Source organism: Furipterus horrens, unplaced genomic scaffold (genome assembly GCF_987537825.1).
Source record: "Furipterus horrens unplaced genomic scaffold, mFurHor1.1.pri manual_scaffold_4, whole genome shotgun sequence".
In the NCBI taxonomy this organism is placed as follows: Eukaryota; Metazoa; Chordata; class Mammalia; order Chiroptera; family Furipteridae; genus Furipterus; species Furipterus horrens.
Window position 1 is genome coordinate 85,976,708 of NW_028327174.1, and position 24,316 is coordinate 86,001,023.

The 24,316-nt window shown below is 38.8% G+C and overlaps 2 protein-coding genes across 3 annotated transcripts in view; one reads left to right on the forward strand and one right to left on the reverse strand.

Annotated features, from left to right (window-relative positions):
• The window catches only part of BRCA2 (BRCA2 DNA repair associated), a 73,122-nt gene extending 61,699 nt beyond the window's left edge, over positions 1 to 11,423 (forward strand). Inside the window, exons 24-26 of the mRNA XM_090273704.1 lie at positions 8,061 to 8,305; positions 9,217 to 9,363; positions 10,279 to 11,423. Of these exons, the coding sequence (XP_090129830.1) occupies positions 8,061 to 8,305; positions 9,217 to 9,363; positions 10,279 to 10,938 (1,052 nt within the window). The 3' untranslated portion in view covers positions 10,939 to 11,423. The remainder of the gene's footprint in view (positions 1 to 8,060; positions 8,306 to 9,216; positions 9,364 to 10,278) is intronic.
• Positions 11,424 to 17,749: 6,326 nt separating this feature from the next.
• N4BP2L1 (NEDD4 binding protein 2 like 1) overlaps positions 17,750 to 24,316 on the reverse strand; it is a 35,987-nt gene continuing 29,420 nt past the window's right edge. For both annotated transcript variants that reach the window (XM_090273705.1, XM_090273706.1), the window contains exons 2-5: positions 21,700 to 21,827; positions 21,307 to 21,395; positions 19,468 to 19,544; positions 17,750 to 18,374 (exon numbers count right to left, since the gene is read on the reverse strand). In XM_090273705.1, the coding sequence (XP_090129831.1) occupies positions 18,116 to 18,374; positions 19,468 to 19,544; positions 21,307 to 21,395; positions 21,700 to 21,827 (553 nt within the window). In that variant the 3' untranslated portion in view covers positions 17,750 to 18,115. The remainder of the gene's footprint in view (positions 18,375 to 19,467; positions 19,545 to 21,306; positions 21,396 to 21,699; positions 21,828 to 24,316) is intronic.

The window sequence follows — 24,316 nt, forward strand, 5'->3', positions numbered from 1 at the left end:
CTTAGTAGCATGGCCTATTGTAGAAAAGTTCACCCATAAGCTGAATGGGGCAGAGCCTTAGGTAATCATCAGGTGTCACCACTCTGTCAGGGAGGGCTCATAGAGGGGGCAGTGCTACTGCCTGGCCTTTGAAGATTTGTCTGAGAGGAAGCTGTCTCCTGGCACTTGCTCTGATGCCAGACACTTCAATTTCTCCCTGTATGCCACTGTTGCCCTTCTAGCTGTTGTCCTGGTGCTGAAGCCCAGAGGGAGTGAGTCTGCATAAGTCTTAAGTTCTTTTCGGCCCTTTAAGAGGAGATTCCTGAGAATCCGACAATTTCTTCTGTCGCCCCAACCCCCACTGGTTTTTACAGCCATAAGTTATGGGAACTTACCTTTTTGGCGCTGAAACCCTGAGCTGGGTGGTCTGGTGTGGCACTGGGATCCCTTGCTCCCAAGGTATCCCTCCCTATTTTTATCCACCACATGGGTATGGGACCACCCGTGTCTCTGCCTCTCCACATCTCCGCCCCTCCTACCCGTTTGAATGAATGTGACTTCTTTAATTCCTTGGTTGTCAGACTTTCATACAGCTTGATTTTCTGACAGTTCTGGGTGATACTTGTTTTGTAGTCTAGTTTTAATTTTTTTCTGTGGTTGAAAGAGGAGGTCAGCCTTGTTTATCTATACCTCCATCTTGACCAGAAGTCGAGACTATTAGTTCTAATGGTCCCAAATCGATAGTGGTGGGACCAGGTATGATGGGGGAGGAAAAGGTGGACACTTGCCAGGACCCCATGTAATAATAACTTTTTTTACTGTACTGAAGACCAATTTTTTTCTGCTCTCAGTTCCTGTGTGAGGGCTGGGCATTTAAGTTTTTATCCATTGTATATTTCATACCCCTGGGAGAAAACATGTCTGTTCTAGATCACCTTCCCTAATTCAGTGAATAACCCAGTGAATCCTTTTGCCATTTGCTGTAACAAAGTACCACAAACTGGGTGGCTTAAACAACAGAAATTTGTTGTCTCACAGTTCTGGTGGGTGGAAGTCCAAGATCAAGGTGGTGTTGGCAGGGTTGGTCCCTTCTAAGGCTGTGAGGGAGAATCTGCACCAGGCCTCTCTCCTGGCTTCTGGTGGTTTCTAGCAACCTTTGGCAACCAACACATCACCCCCAAGATTTTTTGCAGATTCATAGGATATTCTGTGTGCATGGCTGTGTCCAAATGTCCCCTGCTTATAAAGACAGTGGATTAGGACCTACCCTAATGACCTCATCTTAACTTGATTACATCTATAAAGATCTGATTTCCAAATAAGGTTATACCACAGGTTCTGGGGGATATGACTTCATCTTTTGGGGGCACACAGTTCAACCCATAATACCCTGAACTCTGGACCATTCACTTCTGTTAATCCAGGTCACCTTCTTCCCCCGACAGCTATTTTCATTATTTCTGATCAGAAGAGGAAAAGAGTAAGGGTACCCATTCTAATTGCTTTTCTTCAGGTTTAACGATAACAGAATTCTCAGTTTTCAGGGGAAAGGGATTAGAAGGTGAACCTTGTGTGCTTGGCTCTATCCAGTCTTGTGTTTCTTTCCTTCATCATCAGTTTTGAAATTTTATATTAGCATATTCTTCATTTGTAAGTTTTTGGTGAACATTTCTTTTTTAATTTAGTTTGATGTTAAGTGTTAGAGGAATAAAATTCTGCCACAAAGTTTCAAAGTGTCACCAGCGCTGGAAGTACTAGTTATCTAACAGCAATCTCTAATCACATTTCCTATCTTAGACTCTTAAGTGCTGCTCTGTCCCTTAGAAAATGAAACCCAGACTCATTTTTTTTTTGCCTGGAAACTCTTCACCTTGCTGTCTTAAGACACCCCACACACACCTCAGCTAAACTCTGGTTTCATTTTCCTGACACACAATAACATTTAACACTTCCTGCCTTTAAAAATGCTTTCCTTTTGCTTAGAATGCCCTTTGTCCTCCCCATCTTGATGAATTTCCCATTCATTATTCAGCTTCCACGTTACCTCTGAGGCAGGTGCTTTTGGTCCGGGTTAGATCCTCCTTCTCCATTTTTGTGGCATTTTGTGAGTTTGGCTCTCTGAGCACTCTTCACATGGTCCATGATCCTGTATCTCCATTTCTGAACCTCCTTCCCAGCCCTCTAAACCCTGTATTACTGTGATCTCTTCAAAGACAGGGGCTTCTTCTAATACAGTGGCAGAGTGGGGAAAGTTTTTTTTAAAAACTTCAGGTTTGTACAATTCTGTCAAGTCATCATAGTAATACAGTTATTTGGTGATACCATCCCCCTGTGTAGACATGGAAACTGGAGCTCAAAGAGGATAAATAATGTGCCTAATGTCAAAGTTCTGTAAAGGGATGTGAACCCATCTTTCAGGCTCTAAAGCGTATGTTTTATCTTGTACTTCCTGCTGACACAACATACCAAAAACCCAACATTTGAGAGAGAGTTGGGCTTAAAACCGGGACTTTCTATAGTGTTAGTCTGTTTTGTTACTACATTACAGAAACCCTGTGATATAAAATGAATTAACTGAGATCACTTCTTAGGTTGGGTTCCCTGGGAAACAGACTTGGAGATTTCCATGCAGATTTATTGAGAAGTGCTGCCCAGGAACAGCACCTGTGAGGGAGCAAAGGCAGTAGGGTTGGACCCTGGAGAAGGTGAACAGAGTGTCCCATGGGGATTTCTGCTGGGCTGGCTCTGAAGATTCAGGCTAGCTTGAGGCAAGGGGCCAGTCATTAGATGCTGGTTTCCTCCAGAGAGTGGTTGTACCTTAGGTACCTCATAGCACCTGGGCTGAGGGCAAGCCCAGCAAGGAACCCAGGCAGGAATTGTCAATAGCCAACGCTCGGCAGAAAGGGGAAGATCGCTGCCTTGTTCTTGAAAACGGAGGTGGTAAGCACCCAAACCACCACATCCACTATAGGTGGAATCTATAACAGTGGTTCCATAAACTAAGTGCTTTATCGTTTCCATGAAGTTTTTTAAAAGAATTTTAAAAGGTACAAAGAATTCTATGTAAGTTCAGAATAGACCTATTTTGCAGACTCTGCAAAATAATCTTATTCTCATCTTTTTATTTTCATGAAGTTTTTTATTCAGTGCCAACATTCTGTAAATGTTACTTTTAAAAATTCTTGGCAGTTGTTGAAACAGTAGTGAAATGAGTCAAGTTTCTTTCAGTGCATGCGGTGTGATCCAGATACGAAACCTCTTGCTTGTGGAAAAACGAAGTGAGGAAACTACACTGTAAGCTTATTTTTATATTTTGCATTTTTCTATGTTTTTCAATAAACATGTATTTTGTAATTGGGGGGAAACAGGATATTTTAAAGAAGGATATTTGGGAGAAGGGCAGTACTGTAATCAAATTTTGAATACAATTAAGAGGCAAACTCCAAAATTAAAAAATTGAACATGCTTGTGTTGGGAAACATAATTTCTCTAAAAGCAATATTTAAGATTAAAATCCATTTCTGATAAATTTGAAAAGTGAAAGGAATACCAGTCATTTTACAACAGGATAAATAAATCATCTGATAATGGCAATTCTTTTCATTCCTACTATTTATAAGGGAAACATAATTCTCAGTGCATCAGAAACAAGAAACTGTAAATAAGTAGGACTAAATGTTTAGGGTCTAGATTTTCCTAGCGCGGCTTATTCCGTCTCCATTTCCCATTTTTTGGCACTGAAATTTTTTTAACTTTTTATTTTGAGCTAATTTTACATCTTCAGCAAAGTTACAAAAATAAGAGTTTCCAGATATCCCTCAGCCAGGTTCCCCTAATGTTAACATCTTGCATAACCATAGTACAATTATTAAAATCAGGAAGTTGCTCTGGCTGGTGTGGCTCAGTGGATGGAGCGCCAGCCTGCAAATTGAAAGGTCACTAGTTTGATTCCCATGCAGGGCAGCTGCCTAGGTTGTGGGCCAGGTCCCCAGTTGGGGGTTGTGAGAGGCAACCAGTCGATGTATCTCTCACATGTTTCTCTCCCTCTCTCCTTTATCCTCTCTCTAAAAGTAAATAAATAATTTCTTTTTTAATTTTAAAAAAAGAATCAGGAAGTAAACATTGGTACAGTATTATTACCTAAACTTTACATTTATTTACTCTATTTTGATTTTCTATTCCAGGACCCCACTTTCATTTAGTGATTATTTGTCCTTAATCTTCTCCAGTCTTGAACACTTCCTCATGATCTTGATACTTTTGAATGGACTGAGGAAGTATTTTTTAGCAGTTCCCTCAGTTTGGATTTGTCTGATTTTTTCTCGTGGTTGGATTAAGTTTTGCATTCTTGGCAAAGTTACCACAGAAGTGATGTTTTTGTTTTCTCTATACATCGTATTAAGGCATGGTCAGTGATGTTGGTATTTCTTATTGCTGGTAATGGCAACAACCTTGCTTACTTGATTAAGGTGGTTTCTGCTGGGTTTCTTACCTGTAAATAACTGACTTTCCCTTTGTAGTCAATATATATCTTGAAGGAGATTCTTTGAGACTATTTACATCCTACTTCACTGCAAACTTTCACCCATTCATTTAGCACCCATCAGTTGATTTTGTTTACAATTATTACTGTGGTATTTGCCTAATGATGGTTATCTTATTTTCTTCTTCCCTTCTACATTAATTGGAATTCTGTGAGAAAGAGCTGCCCCTTTACCCCACATTTATTTATTTGATTTATATCAGTATGGACTCATGAATATTTTTATTTTATGGGGTAAAATTTAGTACCATTATTATTTTATTACACCTATTGTTTCAGTTTGGGCCATTAGGAGCTTTTCCAGGTTGACTCCTGTATTTTTTGAGTACTTTTTTCCTTTTTTGGCATTATAAGATGTTCCAGGCTCATCTTAAAAGTTCCCTGCCCCATTCTTTTTTTTTTTTTTTAATATTTATTTGTTTGTTTATTTTTTTATTTTTAGAGAGAGGGGAAAAGGAGAAACAGAGGGAGAGAAACATCACTGTGTGGTTGCCTCTCATTTGCGCCCCCAACTGGGGACCTGACATGCAACCTAGTCATGTGCCCTGACTGGGAATCAAACCAGCGACACTTGGCTCGCAGGCCGTCACTCAATCCACTGAGCCACAGCAGCCAGGGCCTCCCCTGCCCCATTCTGGGAATCATCTAGAGTGAGTCCTCACTTAACATCATTGGTAGGTTCTGCAACTTTTAAGTGAAATGACATATATGACAAAACCAGTCTTACCACAGGCTAATTGATACAAACAAGGGTTAATTTCCTTTAGCATCTCATGTTATAATGAAACAGTGTTGAACAAAATGAGTTATTCGAGGACTTGTGGTACTTCTCCAAAGAACCTTGGATCCTCTTTTTTCTTTCTTTCTTTCTTTTTTTTGAGAAAATGGTGTTTAGAACCAAGATTTGATTGCTAGATGTACTCCTTACTACTGAAAGGGCATCATTGCTTGTAGGCCCTTTCAACCTAAGAAATGTTTGTGTTCCAACTTGGATTCCCTCATAGATTATTGGTTCTGATCCCATATGAAGGATATGTGGAATATCATTGTCCTTCTCAGAGTCAGAGCTACACAGAAAGCCAAACTCAGAGAATTGTCACTCCCTGTTATTCCTGTTGACCCAATGCTAGTCATTTTTCTACCCACACATACCCAACCCCTATAGTTCCTGGTTTATCCTTCCTGTATGTTTTATACAAATGGGCAAATACATGTATATTTGATATAGATTCTAGTCTTCCTTTTGTGCTTTTCTTTTTCACCTAACAGTATGTTTGGAAATCATGGATAGAGCTTTTACTCATCCCGTTGTCATCTGCATAGTACTCCATTATAAGGGTGTGTCATAGTTTATTCAGCTACTCTCCTGGGTATTAGCTGAGATAGGTTGCTGTTAGTGCTTTATAATTATAAACCAGTGCCTCAGAGTAACCTCATACATGTGTTTTCATCAACCTTGTTCATGTGTATTTTACTATTATTGGGAGTGTATCTTCAGAGTAGAGAACTAGAAGTGGGATTGCCAGGGGAAAAGTAAGTGCATATGTCGCTTTGCTAGGTATTAGCAAATTTTTCTCCACAGGGTTGCACAAACTTGTATTGCTGGCAGCAGTGTACAAGTATGCCAGCTTCCCATGGTCTCAGGAACAGAATGTGTTGACAGTTTGGCATTGATTATGTTGTTACAGTAGTCCCAATTTATTTTCTCTTTACTCCTGTCTTCCTAGTACCCCCCTTCCCTCCAGCAATCCCACCTCCCCCCACTTAGTTCATGTCTATGGGTCTTGCATATAAATTCTTTGGTTTCACCCTTCCCTATATTATTCTTAACTTACCCCTGTCTATTTTGTACCTACCAAAAATGCTTCTTAGTAGTCCCTGCACAATTTCCCCATTTCTCCCCCTTCCCCCTCCCAGCTGATAACCCTCCAAATGATCCCCATACGTATGATTCTGTTCCTCTTCTGGTTGGTTGTTTAGTTTGTTTTTGTTTATATTTTTTAGAGTCAGTTGTTGATAGTTGTGAGTTTGTTGTCATTTTAATGTTCATACTATTGATCTTCTTTTTCTTAAATAAGTCCGTTTAACATTTTACATAATAATGGCTTGGTGGTGATGAAGTCCTTTAGTTTTACCTTGTCAGGGAAGCACTTTATCTGCCCTTCCATTCCAAATTATAGCTTTGCTGGATAGAGTAATCTTGGTTGTAGGTCCTTGCTTTTCATCACATTGAATACTTCTTGCCAGTCCCTTCTTGCCTGCAGAGTTTCTTTTGAGAAGTCAGCTGATAGTCTTATAAGCACCCCTTTGTGGTAACTGCTTTTCTCTTCCTGCTTTTAGGATTCTCTCTTTATCTTGAACCTTTGGCATTTTAATTATGATGTATCTTGGTGTGGTCCTCTTTAGGTCTAGCTTCTTTGGGACTCTGTGCTTCCTGGACTTGTATGTCTATTTCCTTTGCCAGATTTGGGAAGTTTTCCTTCATTATTTTTTCACACAAGCTTTTGATTTCTTGCTCTTCCTCTTCTTCTGGCTCTTGTATGATTCAGATGTTGGCACATTTAAAATTGTCCCAGAGGTTCCTAAGCCTCGCCTCATTTTTTTCCATTCTTGTTTCCTCATTCTGTACTGGCTGACTGTTTTTTTCTTCCTTATGTTCCAGATCATTGATTTGAACCCCAGTGCCTTACGTTGAAGGGGCGGAGCCTTAAGTATTCATCAGTACAGAGCAACTGGTTTCACCACGTTGTGGGGCTGTTGGGGGGGGGGTTCTGAAAGGGAACAATGCTGTTTGCTCAGCCCTGGCCCCTTTTCCAGGCACTTCTCTCAATTCCATATGGAACTGGTGCCTCTCTAGTTTTTGCACTGGCCGTCGTTCCCAGAGTGGGTGGGTTTGCAGATGTTCTAGGACCGTGGGGGCCTTTTAAACAAGCAGACTCTAAGAGACCTGGAAGTTACTGCCCCCGCCCCAGCCCCAATTGGTTTGCACAGTCAGAAGCAATGAGGCTTTATTTTCCATGGTGCTGGGATTGTGAGCAGTAACGGTCTGGTCTGGTGCTGGGAGCACTGCCCAGGTGCCCTTCCCTACTTTTTAAAATGTAGGACTGCACTTTCTGCCAGACTGCCATTGCCACCACCGCCACCACACCGTGTCCCCTCCTTCCCAGCTCCGCCCCTCCTACCTGTCTGGATGAGTATTTCTTCTTTATATCTTTGTTTGTTGAACTTCCATGCAGCTTGATTTTCTGGAACTTCTGGTTGTCTCTAGTTTTGAGGTAGTTGTATTCCTTCTTAGTTGTGGAGTGAGACGCAGCGTGTCTATCTAGACATCCACCTTGGCCAGAAGTCCTCTGGCGTTGAAATTTTAGCACTATAGCTAACAGGTCATTTTGGAAATCTTGGGCTTTGTCTAAATTTAGTTATTTTAAATTGTTTTTACCATTAACATACCAAAATAAACAAGCATAGTAGCGGTTCCTTGCATTTTAAAATTTATCTAACACATAATGTTAAGTTTTTTTGTTTCTTCTCATTTTAGGTCTTGCACCTTTGGTCTATTTGTCAGATGAATGCCATAACTTACTGGCAGTCAAGTTTTGGATAGATCTTAATGAGGACATCATTAAACCTTGCATGTTAATTGCTGCGAGCAACCTCCAGTGGCGACCAGAACCCAAAGCAGGAATTCCTACTTTATTTGCTGGGGATTTTTCCATGTTTTCTGCCAGCCCAAAGGAGAGCCATTTTCAAGAGGCATTCCACAAAATGAAAAATACTATTGAGGTAAAATTAGTTTGACCAATACCACACTTTTTGGTATTTTCCTGTTTGAGAGTCAAATACAAAGAAGTGGTAGCTTTTAATAAAACTGGATGTGGAGATATGACGTCAGGTGAGGTTTTTAGCAAACATTAATTGCTCGTGAACTTGAGGTGGGGATGATAGCTACCAGGAAAAAGAGAATGACTTGAGTGGAACTGAGCTAGGAGAAATGGTAAGAAGGATGTTCAAGCTACAGACCATATAGGCAAACTGGAAATTGATAACAAGAATAATATGTGGTTCATAGCAGCTCGTAGTGTAATTAGTTAATAATATGCAGATTCTGTATCTACATTTTTAAGCTTCATATCTAGTATTTTATACAATTTATACCTATCTTTACTTTGAAATAATTCCAAGTAGGGAAATACTAAATTACTTTCCTTGGCTCATATGCATTTTTGCTTAAATCTATTTATATATCACATAATGATATTAACTAAAATGTATTTCAGTTAATCCTTGGAACAGATATAAGGCTGTTTTCTCATTTTACTTCCGAGGATTACTCTGTAGATGTGTGATGATTTACAGCTATTAGTAGTAAATAGAGATGGAACTTGAGTCCCAGTCTTCCAACTCCAAATCCAGAATCATAGTATAGCTTGCTAATGAAATTCAGTGGTTGAGAATATCTCTTAATCTCTCTTTCCCTGATACATATAGATGCTCTTTCTCTCCCCCTCCAACACTGCACTCTCCTGCATCACTGATGTTGATTGTGCATTGACAGTTGCTGTCAAATTTGGGGTGTCTCTTTCTTTTTTTCTGGTTTGAATATTTAAATTTCGGTTTTAAAGGTAACACTTTCTAAAAACAAGAATGTGTAGGTTTGCATTTTATAAAACAGCTTTTCCAATTTATTTTCTTAGAATATTGATATATTTTGCAATGATGCAGAAAACAAGCTTATGCATATACTTACTGCAAATGATTCCAAGTGGTTGACCCCAACTAAAGAATGTAATTCAGACCCACACAGTGCTCAGACAGTGCTTGGTACAGGAAATAAGTTTCTGGTAAGTTAATGTAAATTATAAGAATTTTATAAATATATATGAAGGCAACAGTATATTTTGTTGTGCACCTAGTAAACATGGTAAAATGTAATTAAACTTAATTAGAAAGTATGATTGTTATATGACTTTTATAGGTATAGGTTACCTGGAAATTATATCATGTTTATTGAAGCCAGAATGTAACACTATTTTGGGGGCAAATTTTACAAACAGATGCTTTCATTTTTAGTATTTCAAGTACATGTGATAGAAAAGACTTGTTTGCCAGTATCTTTGTGCTAGGAGGACTATTCTATATAATTAGGGTTGTTTCTAAGCTCAGTTTGATTTAACTCTTTAAATCACAATAAATGCAGATCAAGCTAAAGTATAATATTGGCTAATGACTAATTTTTAAGTAGCTAACAGTAAGTATTTCTATATTAACTCATTACCTTCACAAGAACCCTCTGAGATAAAAAGTAATATCATCACCGTTTCACAGAGGAGGGAACTGTGGCATAGCGGTTAAACAATTGCCTGAAGTCACAAGCCAGAAAAGTAGGTATTAGAGCCCACTCTGTGTTCTTAAAATGGTTTTAAAGTGCTTATCTTTGTTTAATCTGTTAATACTAAAAAAAAGAAAGGATTAAAGCACAAGTTATATCCCCTACTTCCTTTTTTATCTTTTACTATGATTAGTCTTCATCTTTTCCTGTCATTTTTATATCCTGTTCTGTTAAACTATTTCCTTCTGGGGGAATAAGAATAATAATATAAATGTCTCATGAAATCATCTGTCCTATTAGTCATTAGGGGAGTGAGAATGTGTGTGGTATTTGTGTGTTTAAGTATTTTTAATGAAAAGCTAATTTGATTTTGTTTTATATGTGAGCACATAATTATATATGCCATTTTTTCATTTTTTTTTATTAGATGTCTTCTCCCAATAGTGAGATGAACTATCAAAGTCCTTTGTCACTTTGTAAGCCAAAAGGGAACTCTGTTCCCACACCTGTATCATCCCAAATGACTTCAAAGTCCTATAAAGGGGGGAAAGAGGTTGATGACCAAAAAAACTGCAAAAAGAGACGAGCCTCGGATTTCTTGAGTAGACTACCTTTACCTCCACCTGTTAGTCCCATTTGTACATTTGTTTCTCCAGCTGCACAGAAGGCATTTCAGCCGCCACGGAGTTGTGGTATCAAATCTGAAACACCTATAAAGGAGAAAGAACCGAGTACTCCTCAAGGGCTGATCACCCCACTTAAAAAATGTAATGACATTTCTCTTTTGGAAAGTGATTCAATATCTGACGAAGAACTTGCATCGATAAATACCCAGGCCCTCTTGTCTGGTTCAGCAGGAGAAAATCAACTTGTGTCTCTGGATGAGTCCACTGGGACTACTTCCACCTGTTCAAGAAATTATCTCAAACTGAAAAGGCACCATTTTACCTCTGCGGTCAGAGAACAGAATTCCCACGTCAGTACTGGGGAAATGGAACGCTCCATGCAGGACACAAGTACAATACAAGATAGATCTAAGAGACTGCAAAAGCGACAGAAATTACTAAAATTAGTTATTGACTCTTAACCTTCCCAGTTTATAACACATGTGCAGTTTCAAACTGTACACCCATATTTGCAAAATGAGAAAAATTGTTTCGAATCTACCTGAATGTTTATTTGTTATAGATCTTAGAACTATGTATTTATTAACTAATCAAGAAAAATATCTCTTTAAATCTTTTTTTTCTTGTTAATTTTACAGAAAGGGGAGGGAGGGAGAAAGGGGAAGAGAAACATCTATGTGAGAGAGAAACCTCAATCGACTGCCTCTCATACATGCCCTGACTGTGGACTGAACCACAACCCAGGCATGAGTCCTGACTGGGAATTGAACCGGTGACCTTTCGGTTTGCGGGATGATGCTCTACCAAGTGAGACATACCAGCTGGGGCTCCTTTAAATCTTTATGGCAGGATTTGCTCACTATAAGTATTTTACAAATGAACCTACACATACCTTCTTTTAGATTGTGTCCTTAATTAAATGAAACTAAGTTTCTCAGTACAATTACTTTGACTCACAAAATTCCTTTAATTTAGTTTCTATTTTAGATTTCTTTTTTAAGAGGTAACCCACTATGAACTATTTTTCCTTAATGCATGAACTGGTTCTGTCCTGATCAAAAATTGGGTTAAGATGTGACTGGTGTTTTCTTTTGACCAAATTGTTCATCTCGAAGTCTGTGTAACTACAAAAAAAAAAAAAAAAAAAAACAGAACCCTCTGTGTATTAATTCCTTTTTATTATCCCAGTGTGATCTCTGAAATTAAGTTATTTCAGTTAAAATTCAAATACTTAAAATCAGAAGCAGGTTTTGTATTAGCAAAATGATGATCTGGACTGCAGCTTAGAAAATGTGTCTTTCTTTTTTTTTTTTTTTTTTTTTTTAAGTATATTTTATTGATTATATTGTTACAATAGTTCCAATTTTTTCCCCTTTGCTCCCCTCCGCCCAGCACCCCCCTTCCCCGACAATCCCCTCCCCAAGTCCATGCCCATGGCTCACCCTTTCATATATTATTCTTCTTTTTTAAAAAAATAATTGATTAGTTAAATATTTTAACAATAAAAAATAACAATCCCTCCCTCTCAGACTTAAGACCCTTTACAATCTTATAAAGGACAATGGACGAAGGTCTCGAGCTCCTCTAGTTGCTTCAAGCTGGACATGGTCGTCGTCCTACCTACCCTTGGGTCAAGAAATCCCTAATAAGAGTGGGGATGTGGAGGGGAGGGTGGCCTTCCCACAAGGGGAAGGATCATGCAGACTCCAGGTTGGTTGACTGTCTCTGGACAATGGCATGCTTGGTTTAACAGGCTGGCATCCTTGTTGTATTCTGGGGGCAACAGGGTTAAAGGACATCTTTCAATCCGTAACCACTAGATGACAAAAGACAGGTATTAATTTTTCAATGTCCCACATTAGGGAAAAGAAGGGCTTCTTTAGAGGAAGGTATGCCAGGTACATCTCACCTGCCCAAAACCCTTTTGCCCATTATACTTAGTTTGGACTGAGGGAAATATTTTAGGTTTCCCCCCTCTCAGGCCTCTGGGCTCTTTCTGTCCAAGCCATTAGGATAGAAAAGAGAAACCAGTTTTAAAATGAAGCCCACAGACCACCCCGTTCTTCACCAACCCAGCCACTTAGTTCAGCCAAACCATAGAGTCTCAGGAGGCAGCAATGCAGACAGGATTAAGTGAGGCCTATACGTACAGACAATCACTCAGGTAATGAGATCATAGGCTTATGCCCTTTGAAAACAGAAAACACATGTTAATTTATGTAACATAACCCACACACAAGTTTATAGATCTGTAGGACTGTCTTATCGGAAAGACATCCAGTTGCAAGGCATTTGACATTCTTCTTACCTGTAAGTTAAACATCTTTGATAATGCCACAGACATAGTTTAACTTTCAAATGAAAACAAATTTTAAATGAAAAGAAACTTTAAAGACGGTTAGCTGCACTACTTTATAGTCTACCACTGGGCATTGTGATCTTCCTTGAATCTTGATTTTTCTCCCTATGATTACCCTCCTTGTCATTAAAAGGACTGCAGTAAGTTCATTTTTAATTTATCCTGTTCATTTGCATAAACACAATAAGAGCAGCAAATGATCACTTATGATCTTTAGTTCTGCTTTGCTGGAACTTACGCAAGGAACATTTAGGGTGACCTTCAGTCTGCCCTTCAGGGCACAGAAGCTGAGCCACATACCTGGCATTCAGCCTTGCCTGTAAACACCTGTCTTTTCCAGGTCCTCCTGGATTTCCATTGTGCCTTAAGGTCCCTTCTAGCCGTCTTTCAGGAAAACAACCTCGTTCCTTCCCTGGAAAGATTGCCATGGACCGTGCATTCATCCAAGGTGCCAGGCCTTTTATCTCGTGGACTTTTATTACCTTTGAAAATCAGTCCCAGTTGCTCAGGGCTTTTTGGTAACAACCAAAGCCCAAGCATGTCTCCTTTAGGCATGACATTCCAGTCAAAGTCTTAGTCAAAAAATCGTTATTAACAACTGGTCTCATTAGTTTTATGCAAAGAAACTTAGGTCATTACTTACTTATTTAGAATGCCAAATTCTGGAGGTATCAGATAGGGAGAAAATATATACAGTGTGAAGGAAAATCCTTGTCCTTCTAATATTCACTGAACTTGCATTTCTATTCTTTATATTTTTATTTTTTCCCCCCACTAAAAATTTTCCTGTTTGTTTTTCCATTACAGTTGTCTCACTTTTTTCCCCCTCTTGCTTCTCTGCACCCTGTCCCTCCCTTCTCCCACATTCAGTCCCCACCCAGCTGTCCATGTCCATGGATCATTTATACATGTTCTTTGACTAGACCCTTCCCCTTCTTACCACTTCTCTCCCTCCCATCTCCCCCTTTGTTACTGTTAGTTTATTCCTCGTTTACATACCTCTGGTTCAAATTTGCTCATTTGTTTGTGTTGTTCATTAGTTTCCTATAACAGGTGATAGCATAAGGTAATTTTCTTTTGTTGCCTGGCTTATTTTGCTAAGCATAATTCTCTCTAGTTCCAGTCATGTTGTTGCAAATGGTAGAAGTTCCCTCTTTCTTTCAGTACTTATTCATTGTCATTTTCCCCCTTTGTACTCGTGTTCCTCTCTGTCTCTCTCTATTTCTTCATCTTCTTAAAGCAGACCCTTTAGCAACTCTTGCAATACTGGTTTGGTGGAGATGTATTCTTTTAACCTTCTTTTGTCTTGGAAACTCCTTATTTCACCTTCCATTTTGAATGAGAGCCTTGCTGGGTAGAGTATTCTTGGTTGTAGGCCTTTGTTTTTCATTGCTTGGAATATATTTTGCCATTCCCTTCTGGCTTGTAGTGTTTCTGCTGAGAAATCTGATGATAGCCTTATTGGAGCTCCCTTGTATGTTATTAGTTGTTTCTCTCTTGCCGCTTTTAGGATTCTCTCTTTATCTTTGAATGTTGGCATTTTAATTATGATGTGTCTTGAAGTGGGCCTGTTGGGGTTCATCTTCATTGGGACCCTCTGTGCTTCCTGGACTTGCATGATTCTTTCTCTCTTCATGTTAGGGAAGTTTTCTGTCATTAGTTTTTCAAAGAGGTTTTCTATCCCTTGCTCTTCTTCTTCTCCTTCTGGAATTCCTATGATACGGATATTATTACGTTTCATGTTGTCCTGCAGCTGTCTTAGAGCCTCTTCAGTTTTGTTCAGCCTTTTTTCATTTTGTTGCACTGTCTGTGAGTTTTTGTCTACATTGTCCTCCAGCTCGCTGATCCGATTTTCTGCTTCCTCTAGCCTGTTTTTAATTCCTTCTACTGTGTTCTTCAATTCAGAGATCGTATTCTTCATTTCCTCCTGGCTCTTATTGATAGCTTCCATGTCCTTTTTGATGCTGGTATAATTCTCAGTAAGTTCCTTATAGTTCTTCTGGAGTTCACTGTAGTTTTTCTGGAGTTCTTTGTAGTTTCCGCTGAGCTCATTGAGCTTCTCCATAATACATGCTTTCAATTCCATATCTGATAGTTGGCTCCCCTCTATTTCATTTAGCACTCTTTCTGGGGACTCTGCCTTTCCTTTCGATGGGGGATTGTTTCTCTGTCTCCCCATTTTTGTGACTCCTATTGTTTGTTGGTGCTTCTTAGAATGATCTGCACTTCCTGGATCTGCTGAAAATGTGTCTTTCAAATAAGCTTGATTATGCCTGCTTTGTTTTAGCACCATCTCAGGAAGTACTAGGGCTCCCTGTACCCATGGTTTTCTTTAAATACCCTCCTCGTGGCAAAAGGTAACAGTTCAATTCAGAATGATATCGCCATTTGTTACTTTCTTATATTTAATAGAAAAGAGAAAAAGCAGTTCTAACTATGAGCTAATAGCATAGAGAAGCTCTTAAATCAGGTCTTTCAGTATGTTAAACTCATATCTAATATATTTTTTTAATTTTCATTTTTGATATACAGTTTACATTCAGTATTATTCTTTTAGTTTCAGATGTACAGCATAGTGGATAATATGTTTTCAAATCTCATTATAAACACTTTTCAAAGCCAAGGATAAATCCTTTTATGAAGCAGTTTGTTTCTTTCTGTAGCTATGATCCATGATTTTCTCTCCTCCAAAAGTCATTAATATAACAAGTAGTCCATTCCACTAGTCTAACTGGTGTTCTGCCCATCTTATTAATGCAATTTAAGTTTTGTTCATAAAACAATTTGGTCTTCAGGTGCTAATCATTTTCCTAGTGATCCATTCTAGAGCAGGGGATAAAACTTGAGTCTCAGGAACAGAAAGATTATAATACTATAATTTTTATTATCCTTGAAAAGCATAACTGTTGTTACCTTCTCCATTATTCATTACCATGTAGACCCATAAGAGACAGATTTAATGCACACCCTCCTTTTTATAAATTGTAAATAATAGAGCTAAGCTATATGAGCAAAACATGAAATGGAGTTATGTATTATCCCCCCAAAAGTAACAATTTAATGATTACAAAGACAACAGTGTACACTGCATAAGCGATAGTGGTAAAAGTGTTTGTGTTACCTGGTCAGCCCTCAGTGACAGCCTATGTGCATATAAAGCATACCAACTCTGTGAATGGTGCAGACACCAACACATGAAATAACATGTCAATGTTGAGGGGTTGAAAAGCTATATAAATCGGGGAGTTGAGAGGAAAAAAAAATACATCACTTCTAGCTGAGATATATAAAGTTGATGGCATTTACCCAATTATTTTTATGGTTTCATACCAAGTATTTTAGGTTTCATATAGGAAAAAAGAGGGAAATAGACCAGAAATCTATTCTTCTGTACTCTATAAAAGCTCTGCCCAGTGGCCCAAATGTCTAAACAGAGAGCCAGACATAAATTGGGAGGGCTTGAATTCTGACCCTTTTGGCTTCTTTGGAATCAAAGGAAAGTCAGTCCAGTTTGGGCTCTCTGACCTTCCTCCCCCCTCCACTATCCTAAATGAGTCAGGTCCTCCTGATTGAGTGAATTCTGCCACCACATTGACTAAGATATTCTGGATCACCTAGGTCTGGACGGCAGGATTGTGTGGATTATCATGATTATTAGAGGATACTGTGTGTCAGGTTTGGACACAGAATTTAGCAAGACTATAATAATACCTTAGATTTATTCAAATTCACTAAATTTTAGTTTCGTCAGCCACACTTTGTTACTCAAAGGAGATACCAATTTTTTAAATGTTAATGAAGAATTACAGATGCATTGCTGGTAGTCATCAAGATGTTGAGTAGCTTTCAATAAAGTCAGATAATTGAATGTCAAAGTAAAATAGTGTTTCTAAAGTATGCAGATAAAGTATGTAAGCAAGTAAAAATTAGATTAATTTTGTCTTTTATAGCCTATTTATTAAAGAAGATGGGTAAATTTATGTTATAGAAAAATTGGTTCTCAATATGGTAGAATTCTGTGGGATTTAGGTAAATTTTTTTTATTGTTGAACAAAAAAGGCTTAGATTCAATGACATCCATATAAAGCAATACCATATATAATTTTTAATAACCATAAAAGCACCATGGTATAAGACACTTAATACTTCACAGAACATTAGCAAGAAGCTGTTGGCCAACAAGAAATAAAGCACACATCCTACATGGTCTTAACATCAGGGTCTCACACCAAATTAATCTGATTCCAACCTGTTGAGATTTAATTTGGATTCACAAATTCAGTATTGGTAGAGAGACATTCCAGAGTTGTGGTAGGACTTCACTGTCAATACCACATAAAACATAAGACTGCTTATATGATAGTGAGCATGACTTTCACATATCTCTCTATGACCTATATCCTGGGATGCTTAATTCCTTGCACTCCAAACACTGGAGCTGCCAACTAATTACACTTATAAAGAAAATGTTTAAAATTGCTTAAATATTAAAAATCGATGTTTCATAAAGGAGGCTTCTTTTATTCGTACTCTTAGCACAACAGCCAAAAGTTATTCAGGTTTAATCCTGTTCAATGAAGTGGTAGTTAAAACACAAAACTATAAGTAGTGACTTTAATGACACCGATTTTCCTCAGTAGCTTGTATAGCTATTAAGAAGGCTTCACCATTTTTAACAATATGTCACTAGAATAAAGGAATAATTTCTCCAAGTATCTACTTTGAAGGACAGTATTCCCTTAGATGTATACTTTCCAGAATATTCATTTTAAAGGAAAATCAATATCATCATTACAGCCACACATCTCACATTTTTGGATACATAGATTTAAAAAGTAGCAATGACACTGAAACTTTTCCTGCTTCTCACTTCTCCCATCTTTCCAAGTTTCCTGATGGAGATGAATTGCCAGAAAAAAAAAGATTACTTCAGAGAACATAGTACTGAAGCTTGCTTATATATACTATAAACACTTTAATTTATGAACCTGTGTTACTAATTGATTATGATCTTGCATATGTTCTCAGGTTTCAGCTTCAAATTAATTTCCCTAGAGACTCACTTGGTTTAACCAAACCTGCAGAACTCCCAGCGTCAGACCATGCATAGAAGATCACTTTAACAAATGCCTGTTGAATATGATGACTTCTGCTCAAAAACATTCAGGTTCAACGATTTACACTGGAATTAGGGATCTGACTGAAACTGAAAGACTAAATACCAAAAATTGAAGTAAAAACTTATTTAGGAAAACTAGGAATGCCTGTAGGATGGGCCTCTAATACCCATGGTGGCTACCCCCCCTTCTGTTAAAGGTGCTCTCATGTGTGGAGCCCCCAGGAGCCCTCCGGTTTGGAAACTCTGCATAGGGATTCCAGTGTCCTGCCCCGTTGGAGGGCAACATGCTGCTCCTGTCCTGGCTTCTGCTCACTCTGCTTGGTTTTTCTGCATGAAGCACACTGTGAAAGGTAACACCATGTTCATACCGTTCCTTCATTCGGTGTATTTTTTCTCTTGGGACTCCATGAATGTTTCTTCTACATGGAAAAACATGAAAACATTTAGTTAAGGTCATATATCAAAATGAGTTACTTGTATTTTACATGTTCTGTATTATTACACAAATATGTGCGCTCTATTCTCAGGATTAACTGTGACAAAAGCATAATATCTTGTTATGCAGTCCTCTTTCAGGCTCCACTCCTTCATGCTGCCCTGCACACTCCCAACCACCATGAGGCTTGCAGAGAGCTAACACCTCATAAATGCTTTGTTTCTGCAAATCTCAATTCTGTGCTTCAAGACATTAAAGACACGGGAGATCTTTTTTTTATAGATTTGCCTGTCAAGCATGAATATGAGTGTATTTATAATCAATTCACATCAGTCAATTCTAGGTACTTCTAGATGCTCATTAAACAATCTTAAATTTAGTGGGCATGAGAAACACCTGGGGTTATAGATCAGACTCTTAATTCCTGGAGATTTCAACTACAGAAAGGGGGGCATGAGCTAGGATTTAACATCCAGCTCAGGTGGTTCTAGTTCTCAAACTTTGGAAACACTATTAATCTCCTTTTAACCATAAGATGAACTAGCCTTATTCCTAAAATGTAAATTCTATTCTCACTGGTTACTTTAAATCATTGACATTGTCAAATAACAGGAAATGAATATCAGAACCCATGCATTCAATCAACAAGTTAGTATTAATGGACATTTATTGCTTTATAAATTAGAAGCAGCATCTGGACCACAAATGAACCACAGACTGTTTAACATCTAGATATTTAGTCTAAATGCAAAAACACCACTGACATGGGCAGTCCCATGCAGAAGAAAGTGCTTTTAAATATTCATTAATGAAGAAGCATTTTAGCCAAATATTAAATGTAGTCTTTTAAAGGACCTAGTCCAAGCCAAGATTTAGCATTTAGCATTATATCAGAAAACTGACCCAAAACTAAAGTCTTCACATTAATAATTCCCAAGTTATCAATTTCTAAGAATTACCATTTCTGGCCTGAAACTACCATGTCCATTTCCAGCCTGAAAAGGTTCTTTTGTTCAGTCTGAAATACCTGAAAACAGCAGGACACATAATGAGGAGCTAGAAAAACAAAGAAGTACCTGGCTAACTCTTGCACGTTGAATTTCCAGCGAGTCTCGGGTTCTCGGAATATAACTTCATAGTTATTTTCAAGTGCCTGATTTTTCAAAAGTACATAAAACATTGAACACACGGTATATATGCATGGGAATGTTCATACTGGCACTTAACATTCACTACACATCTTTTCTAAAATGCCTTTTGTTTTACTAGTAAGCTAGTGCATCAGTTTATCTTAATAAATACAGTTGGTTCACTCTCAGATTATATTACGGTTCCCAATGATAAATTTTGGTCCATTTTATCTACTATGTAGGAAAATTATAAAGGTTCTTTGTTTTGGACATTTTAAAAAATAGCTGAACTAGCTTAAAACATCCTGTCCATGGAAATGAGCCATGGACTCAGTGGCTTCTCAAAGTCCCTTATTTGATTATCACAGATTTATGTCTACTAAATGCCCCATCCTATTCCTCATGCCTTGTTTTAGGAAATGGTGGTACCACAGGAGCAGAGCTTATGAAATAAAAGTGATTCTCCCATCCCTGACATGCTCTTCCCTCCAAAAGTAGCTCTCCCTACTGTGCAGTACAATGCGGTTCAGTGCACTGAGCCCATATCCTTGAGTTTAGAAAAATGTTAGTTTTCATATAAACACCCAAATACCATTGCATTCATAAATTTGACTATAATGTTTTTATCTCAAACTGAACTTTTTATATAATAAAAGTTCAGTAAAAAGAGCTAAGTAAAAATATTACCTCTTCATTCTCTAGATGAACACTTCTAATTAGGGAAGGATTCAAACATCATATATGGAAAATATCTAATTTCTGGGTTGTCCTAATAGCTGTGGGTGGCTCAAAAAACTACATATCCAGAAAATAAAAATAGACATGACTTCCCTAAGTCACTCTCAGTTTTCCCCTAACTTGGTTTTGAGTTGTGCCTTAATTAACTTGACTCTTCATGTCCCCCCTGTTCACTTCTCTCCCAAGTGGACTCTTGGTTCATGAACTGAAGTGACCACGAGGTTGATGCTCATTTCCTCCTACATTCACCAAAGTCCCACCCTCTGGGCCTGAGTGAAACTAATGAGAATATAATTAGAGAAAAGCACACCTGTATGAAAGCTATTTTCCCCAAAATGTGAAAAGAGGCCTACAAATAGACTGCCATGAGCCCATTGTGGGAGGTATTTGTTTGAGGAAAACACAATACTCAGCTGTCTTTTTTCCTGCCCCTGACTGTGTCTGGATCCTTCCTCCTTCCTACACCCAAAGGGAATGAAAATTCACTAGCATAAAAGATGAACCATGTCTGAAAACAGATCAGACATTTCAAAATTAAAGAGAAATGTGTACATTGTTGTATTCATCTTACTGTTTTTTCGACTCCGACAATACAGAGCTTAGTGGTTATATTTGTATGCTAGTATCTTGATATGGTTACAGTGTTAATCTTACATCTGTTTTTAAAGAAAAAACTTCTGTTGCCCTGGAACTCTCATGCAGCAACACTAATACGGCTGTCCTCTAATACAGAATCTACAACTGCTCTGCAAGTTTCAGCGGAGGCTCCACGCTGACCTTCCCTTAGGAAAACAACAGAGACAGAAAAGCTTATCAAAAATTCTGACCAAGGGCTGTTTAAAACTTGTACCCTGAGGTGATATTAGCATGTCAGCAAATTTGAGCCACTGAACAGCAGAGGAACACAAAAATAACACGTCTTTAACGGATCTCTGAGAAAACTGTTAATAAGTATGAATTGCAGAAGATCAGAAAAAGAGAAAACAAAGGTTTCAATTTTTCACAAAATGTCCATAACTGAAAATTCAGAATGATACTTCTTCCTACCATGACTGCATAGGGCTTCATTTCCCAGGCGTGGAGGTTGGTATTATCAATAATTATGGGGGATATGCCATTCCTCATTGCTTTTCTTGCTGCAACACAATGTTATACAACAGTGAACAAAACGCAACAGTCAGACAGAAGGGTGAGCGTACCCATATCTTGTCATTTTTTATTACAGCATGTCCTCATCACACAACGTTAATGCCACCTATTTCAGGACCCATTATCGATCATTTTCTTTTTCCTGGAATCTAGGGAGGTTTGGCGTTCTGTTTAGGGGGAAAAATGGCAGAACTTTTGATTAAACTCCTTCAATAAAATTATTCATTCTGCATCAGCTATAATCTAGGTTCACAATAGGATTCTCCAGGAGTTTGGAAAGGAGTTTGTTACCTCTTTTCTGGTTCCATTCATGAGCCTCCTCTAGGAAGTCTGGATTGAACTCATAGGCACCATCTTCCCTGAAGAAAAAATCATCCGTGCTGAAAATCAGGGCCCTGGGAAAGTCATGTTGCAATTGTCTGGAAAGTGAGGAAACGAGATTGTTTTATGACTGTGCATTGTTGTAATAGAAAAGCATCTTTCTGTCTCCAACATTTAGCAGTTTATAATTATGAGACCACCAGTTTCGAGTTGATGGAATTCAATTTACAAAGAGAGATGTTTAGCCCTAGCCAGCGTGGCTTAGTTGATTGGGCATCATCCTGCAAAGCAAAAGGTTGCTAGTTTGATTCCCGGTCAGGGCACATGCTTGGGTGGTGGGCCTAGTTCCCAGTTGAGGCATGTGTGAAAGGCAACCAATCAATGTTTTTCTCCGTCTCTTTCTCCCTACCTTCCCCTCTCTCTACATAAATAAACAAAATCTGTAAAAAAGAGAGAGAGAGATGCTTAATATCTCTAAAGGTATCGCTCCTTACTAGGAGGCAGGAGTGGGCTGAGAGGCAACTGACTGTAAATTGCCCAACTCTTGGAACTAACAAGTGCCGGTCACCGCCAGACTTCTGCAGCCACCAGGACCAACTTTAGAGGAAACTAGAAGCTAAAGGTGTGATGACAGTCTTTCCTTATGGGTTCCAGCCCTTGCTGCCATTCTTCTGGGATGCCTCAACACCCTTCTCCTCACCGTTAAACTTTCACCTGTCCTGGGTCCCATCTCCTGGGGCTCTGTTATCACTAAGGAGCCGTCTCACAAACTAATTATTGCTTGGGTATGAAATGTAGATAACAGTACTAGGTAACATATTTACATTTTTTAAGTATATTTTTTTGATTATGTTGTTACAGTAGTCCCAATTCTTTTTTCCCCTAGGCTCCCCTCTGCCCAGTACCCGCCTTCCCTCCAGCAATCCCCCCCCACCTTAGTTCATGTCCATGGATCATGCATATAAGTTCTTTCGCTTCACCTTTTCCTATATTATTCTTAACTTCCCCCTATTTTGTACCAACTAATTATGCTTCTTAATCCCTGCACCATTTCCCCATTTCTTCCCCTTTCCCCCTCCCAGCTAATAACCCTCCAAATGATCCTCATACCTATGATTCTGTTCCTATTCTGGTTTGCTTGGTTGGATTTTGTTTTTATTTTTTAGATTCAGTTGTTGATACTTGTGAGTTTGTTGTCATTTTAGTGTTCATAGTTATGATCCTTTTCTTAAATAAGTCCCTTTAACATTTCATATAATAATGGCTTGAAGAAAATGAACTCTTTTAGCTTTAACTTGTCTGGGAAGTGCTTCATCTGTCCTTCCATTCTAAATGATAGCTTTACTGGATAGAATAGTCTTGGTTGTAGGTCCTTGCTTTTCATCACGTTGAATACTTCTTGCTAGTCCCTTCTTGCCTGCACAGTTTCTTTTGAGAAATCAGCTGATAATCTCTTAGGCACCCCTTTGTAGGTAACTCTCTGCTTTTCTCTTGCTGTTTTAAGATTCTGTCTTTATCTTTCACCTTTGGCATTAAATTTTGATGTGTCTTAGTGTGGTCCTCTTTGGATCTAGCTTGTTTGGAACTGTGTGCTTCCTGGACTTGTATGTCTATTTCCTTCGCCAGATTTGGGAAGTTTTCCTTCATTATTTTCTCACATAGGCTTTCAATTTCTTGCTCTTCCTCTTCTCCTTCTGGCACCCCTATGATTTGGATGTTGGCACGTTTAAAGTTGTCCCAGAGGTTCGTAAGCCTCTCCTCATTTTTTTCAATTCTTGTTTCCTCATTCTGTGTGAATGGTTGACTGTTTTTTTTTCTCCTTTATGTTCCAAGTCATTTATTTGAACCCCGGTTTCCTTCCCTCCACCATTGGTTTTGTGTGGATTTTCCTTCGTTTCACTTACCATAGCCTTCACTTCTTCCCTTATGTGTTTGCCAACTCAAGCATATCTGTCAAGCCTGTGAGCATCTTTATCACCAGTGTTTAGTTAGTTTAGTTAGTCACTTAGTTCTCCCACTGGAACCTTAATCCGTTTCCTCTTTTGGGCCATACTTCTCTGTCTCCTCATCTTGGCAGGCTCTTGTGTTTGTTTGCCTCTGTGTCTTAAGTAGAGCTGTTGCTCCTGTTATCTTGTAATGGGCGGAGCCTTAGAGATTCGTTAGTATAGGGCGGCCCATTTCACCACATTGTGATGCTATGTGTGGGGGCGGGGTCTGAGAAGGAACAATGCCACTTGTTCAGCACTCACCCCTTTTCCAGGCACTTCTTCCACTTCCATATGGGACTAGCACCTCTCTAGCTATTGCCCTGGCCATCGTTCCCAGAGTGGGTGGGTCTGCAGACGTTCTAGGACCGTGGGGGCCCTTTAAACAATGAGACTCTGCTGAGAGACCTGCAATGTCTTCCTCCACCCCAGCCCCCACTGGTTTGCACAGTTAGAAGCAATAAGGCTTGATTTTCCACTGCACGGGTACTGTGAGCTGCTGCTCTGGTGAGGAGCTGGGAACGCTCCCCAGGTGTCTCTCCTGACTTTTTAAAACATGTAACTGCATTTTCCGCCAGCCTGCCACTGCAGCCTGCGCTGCT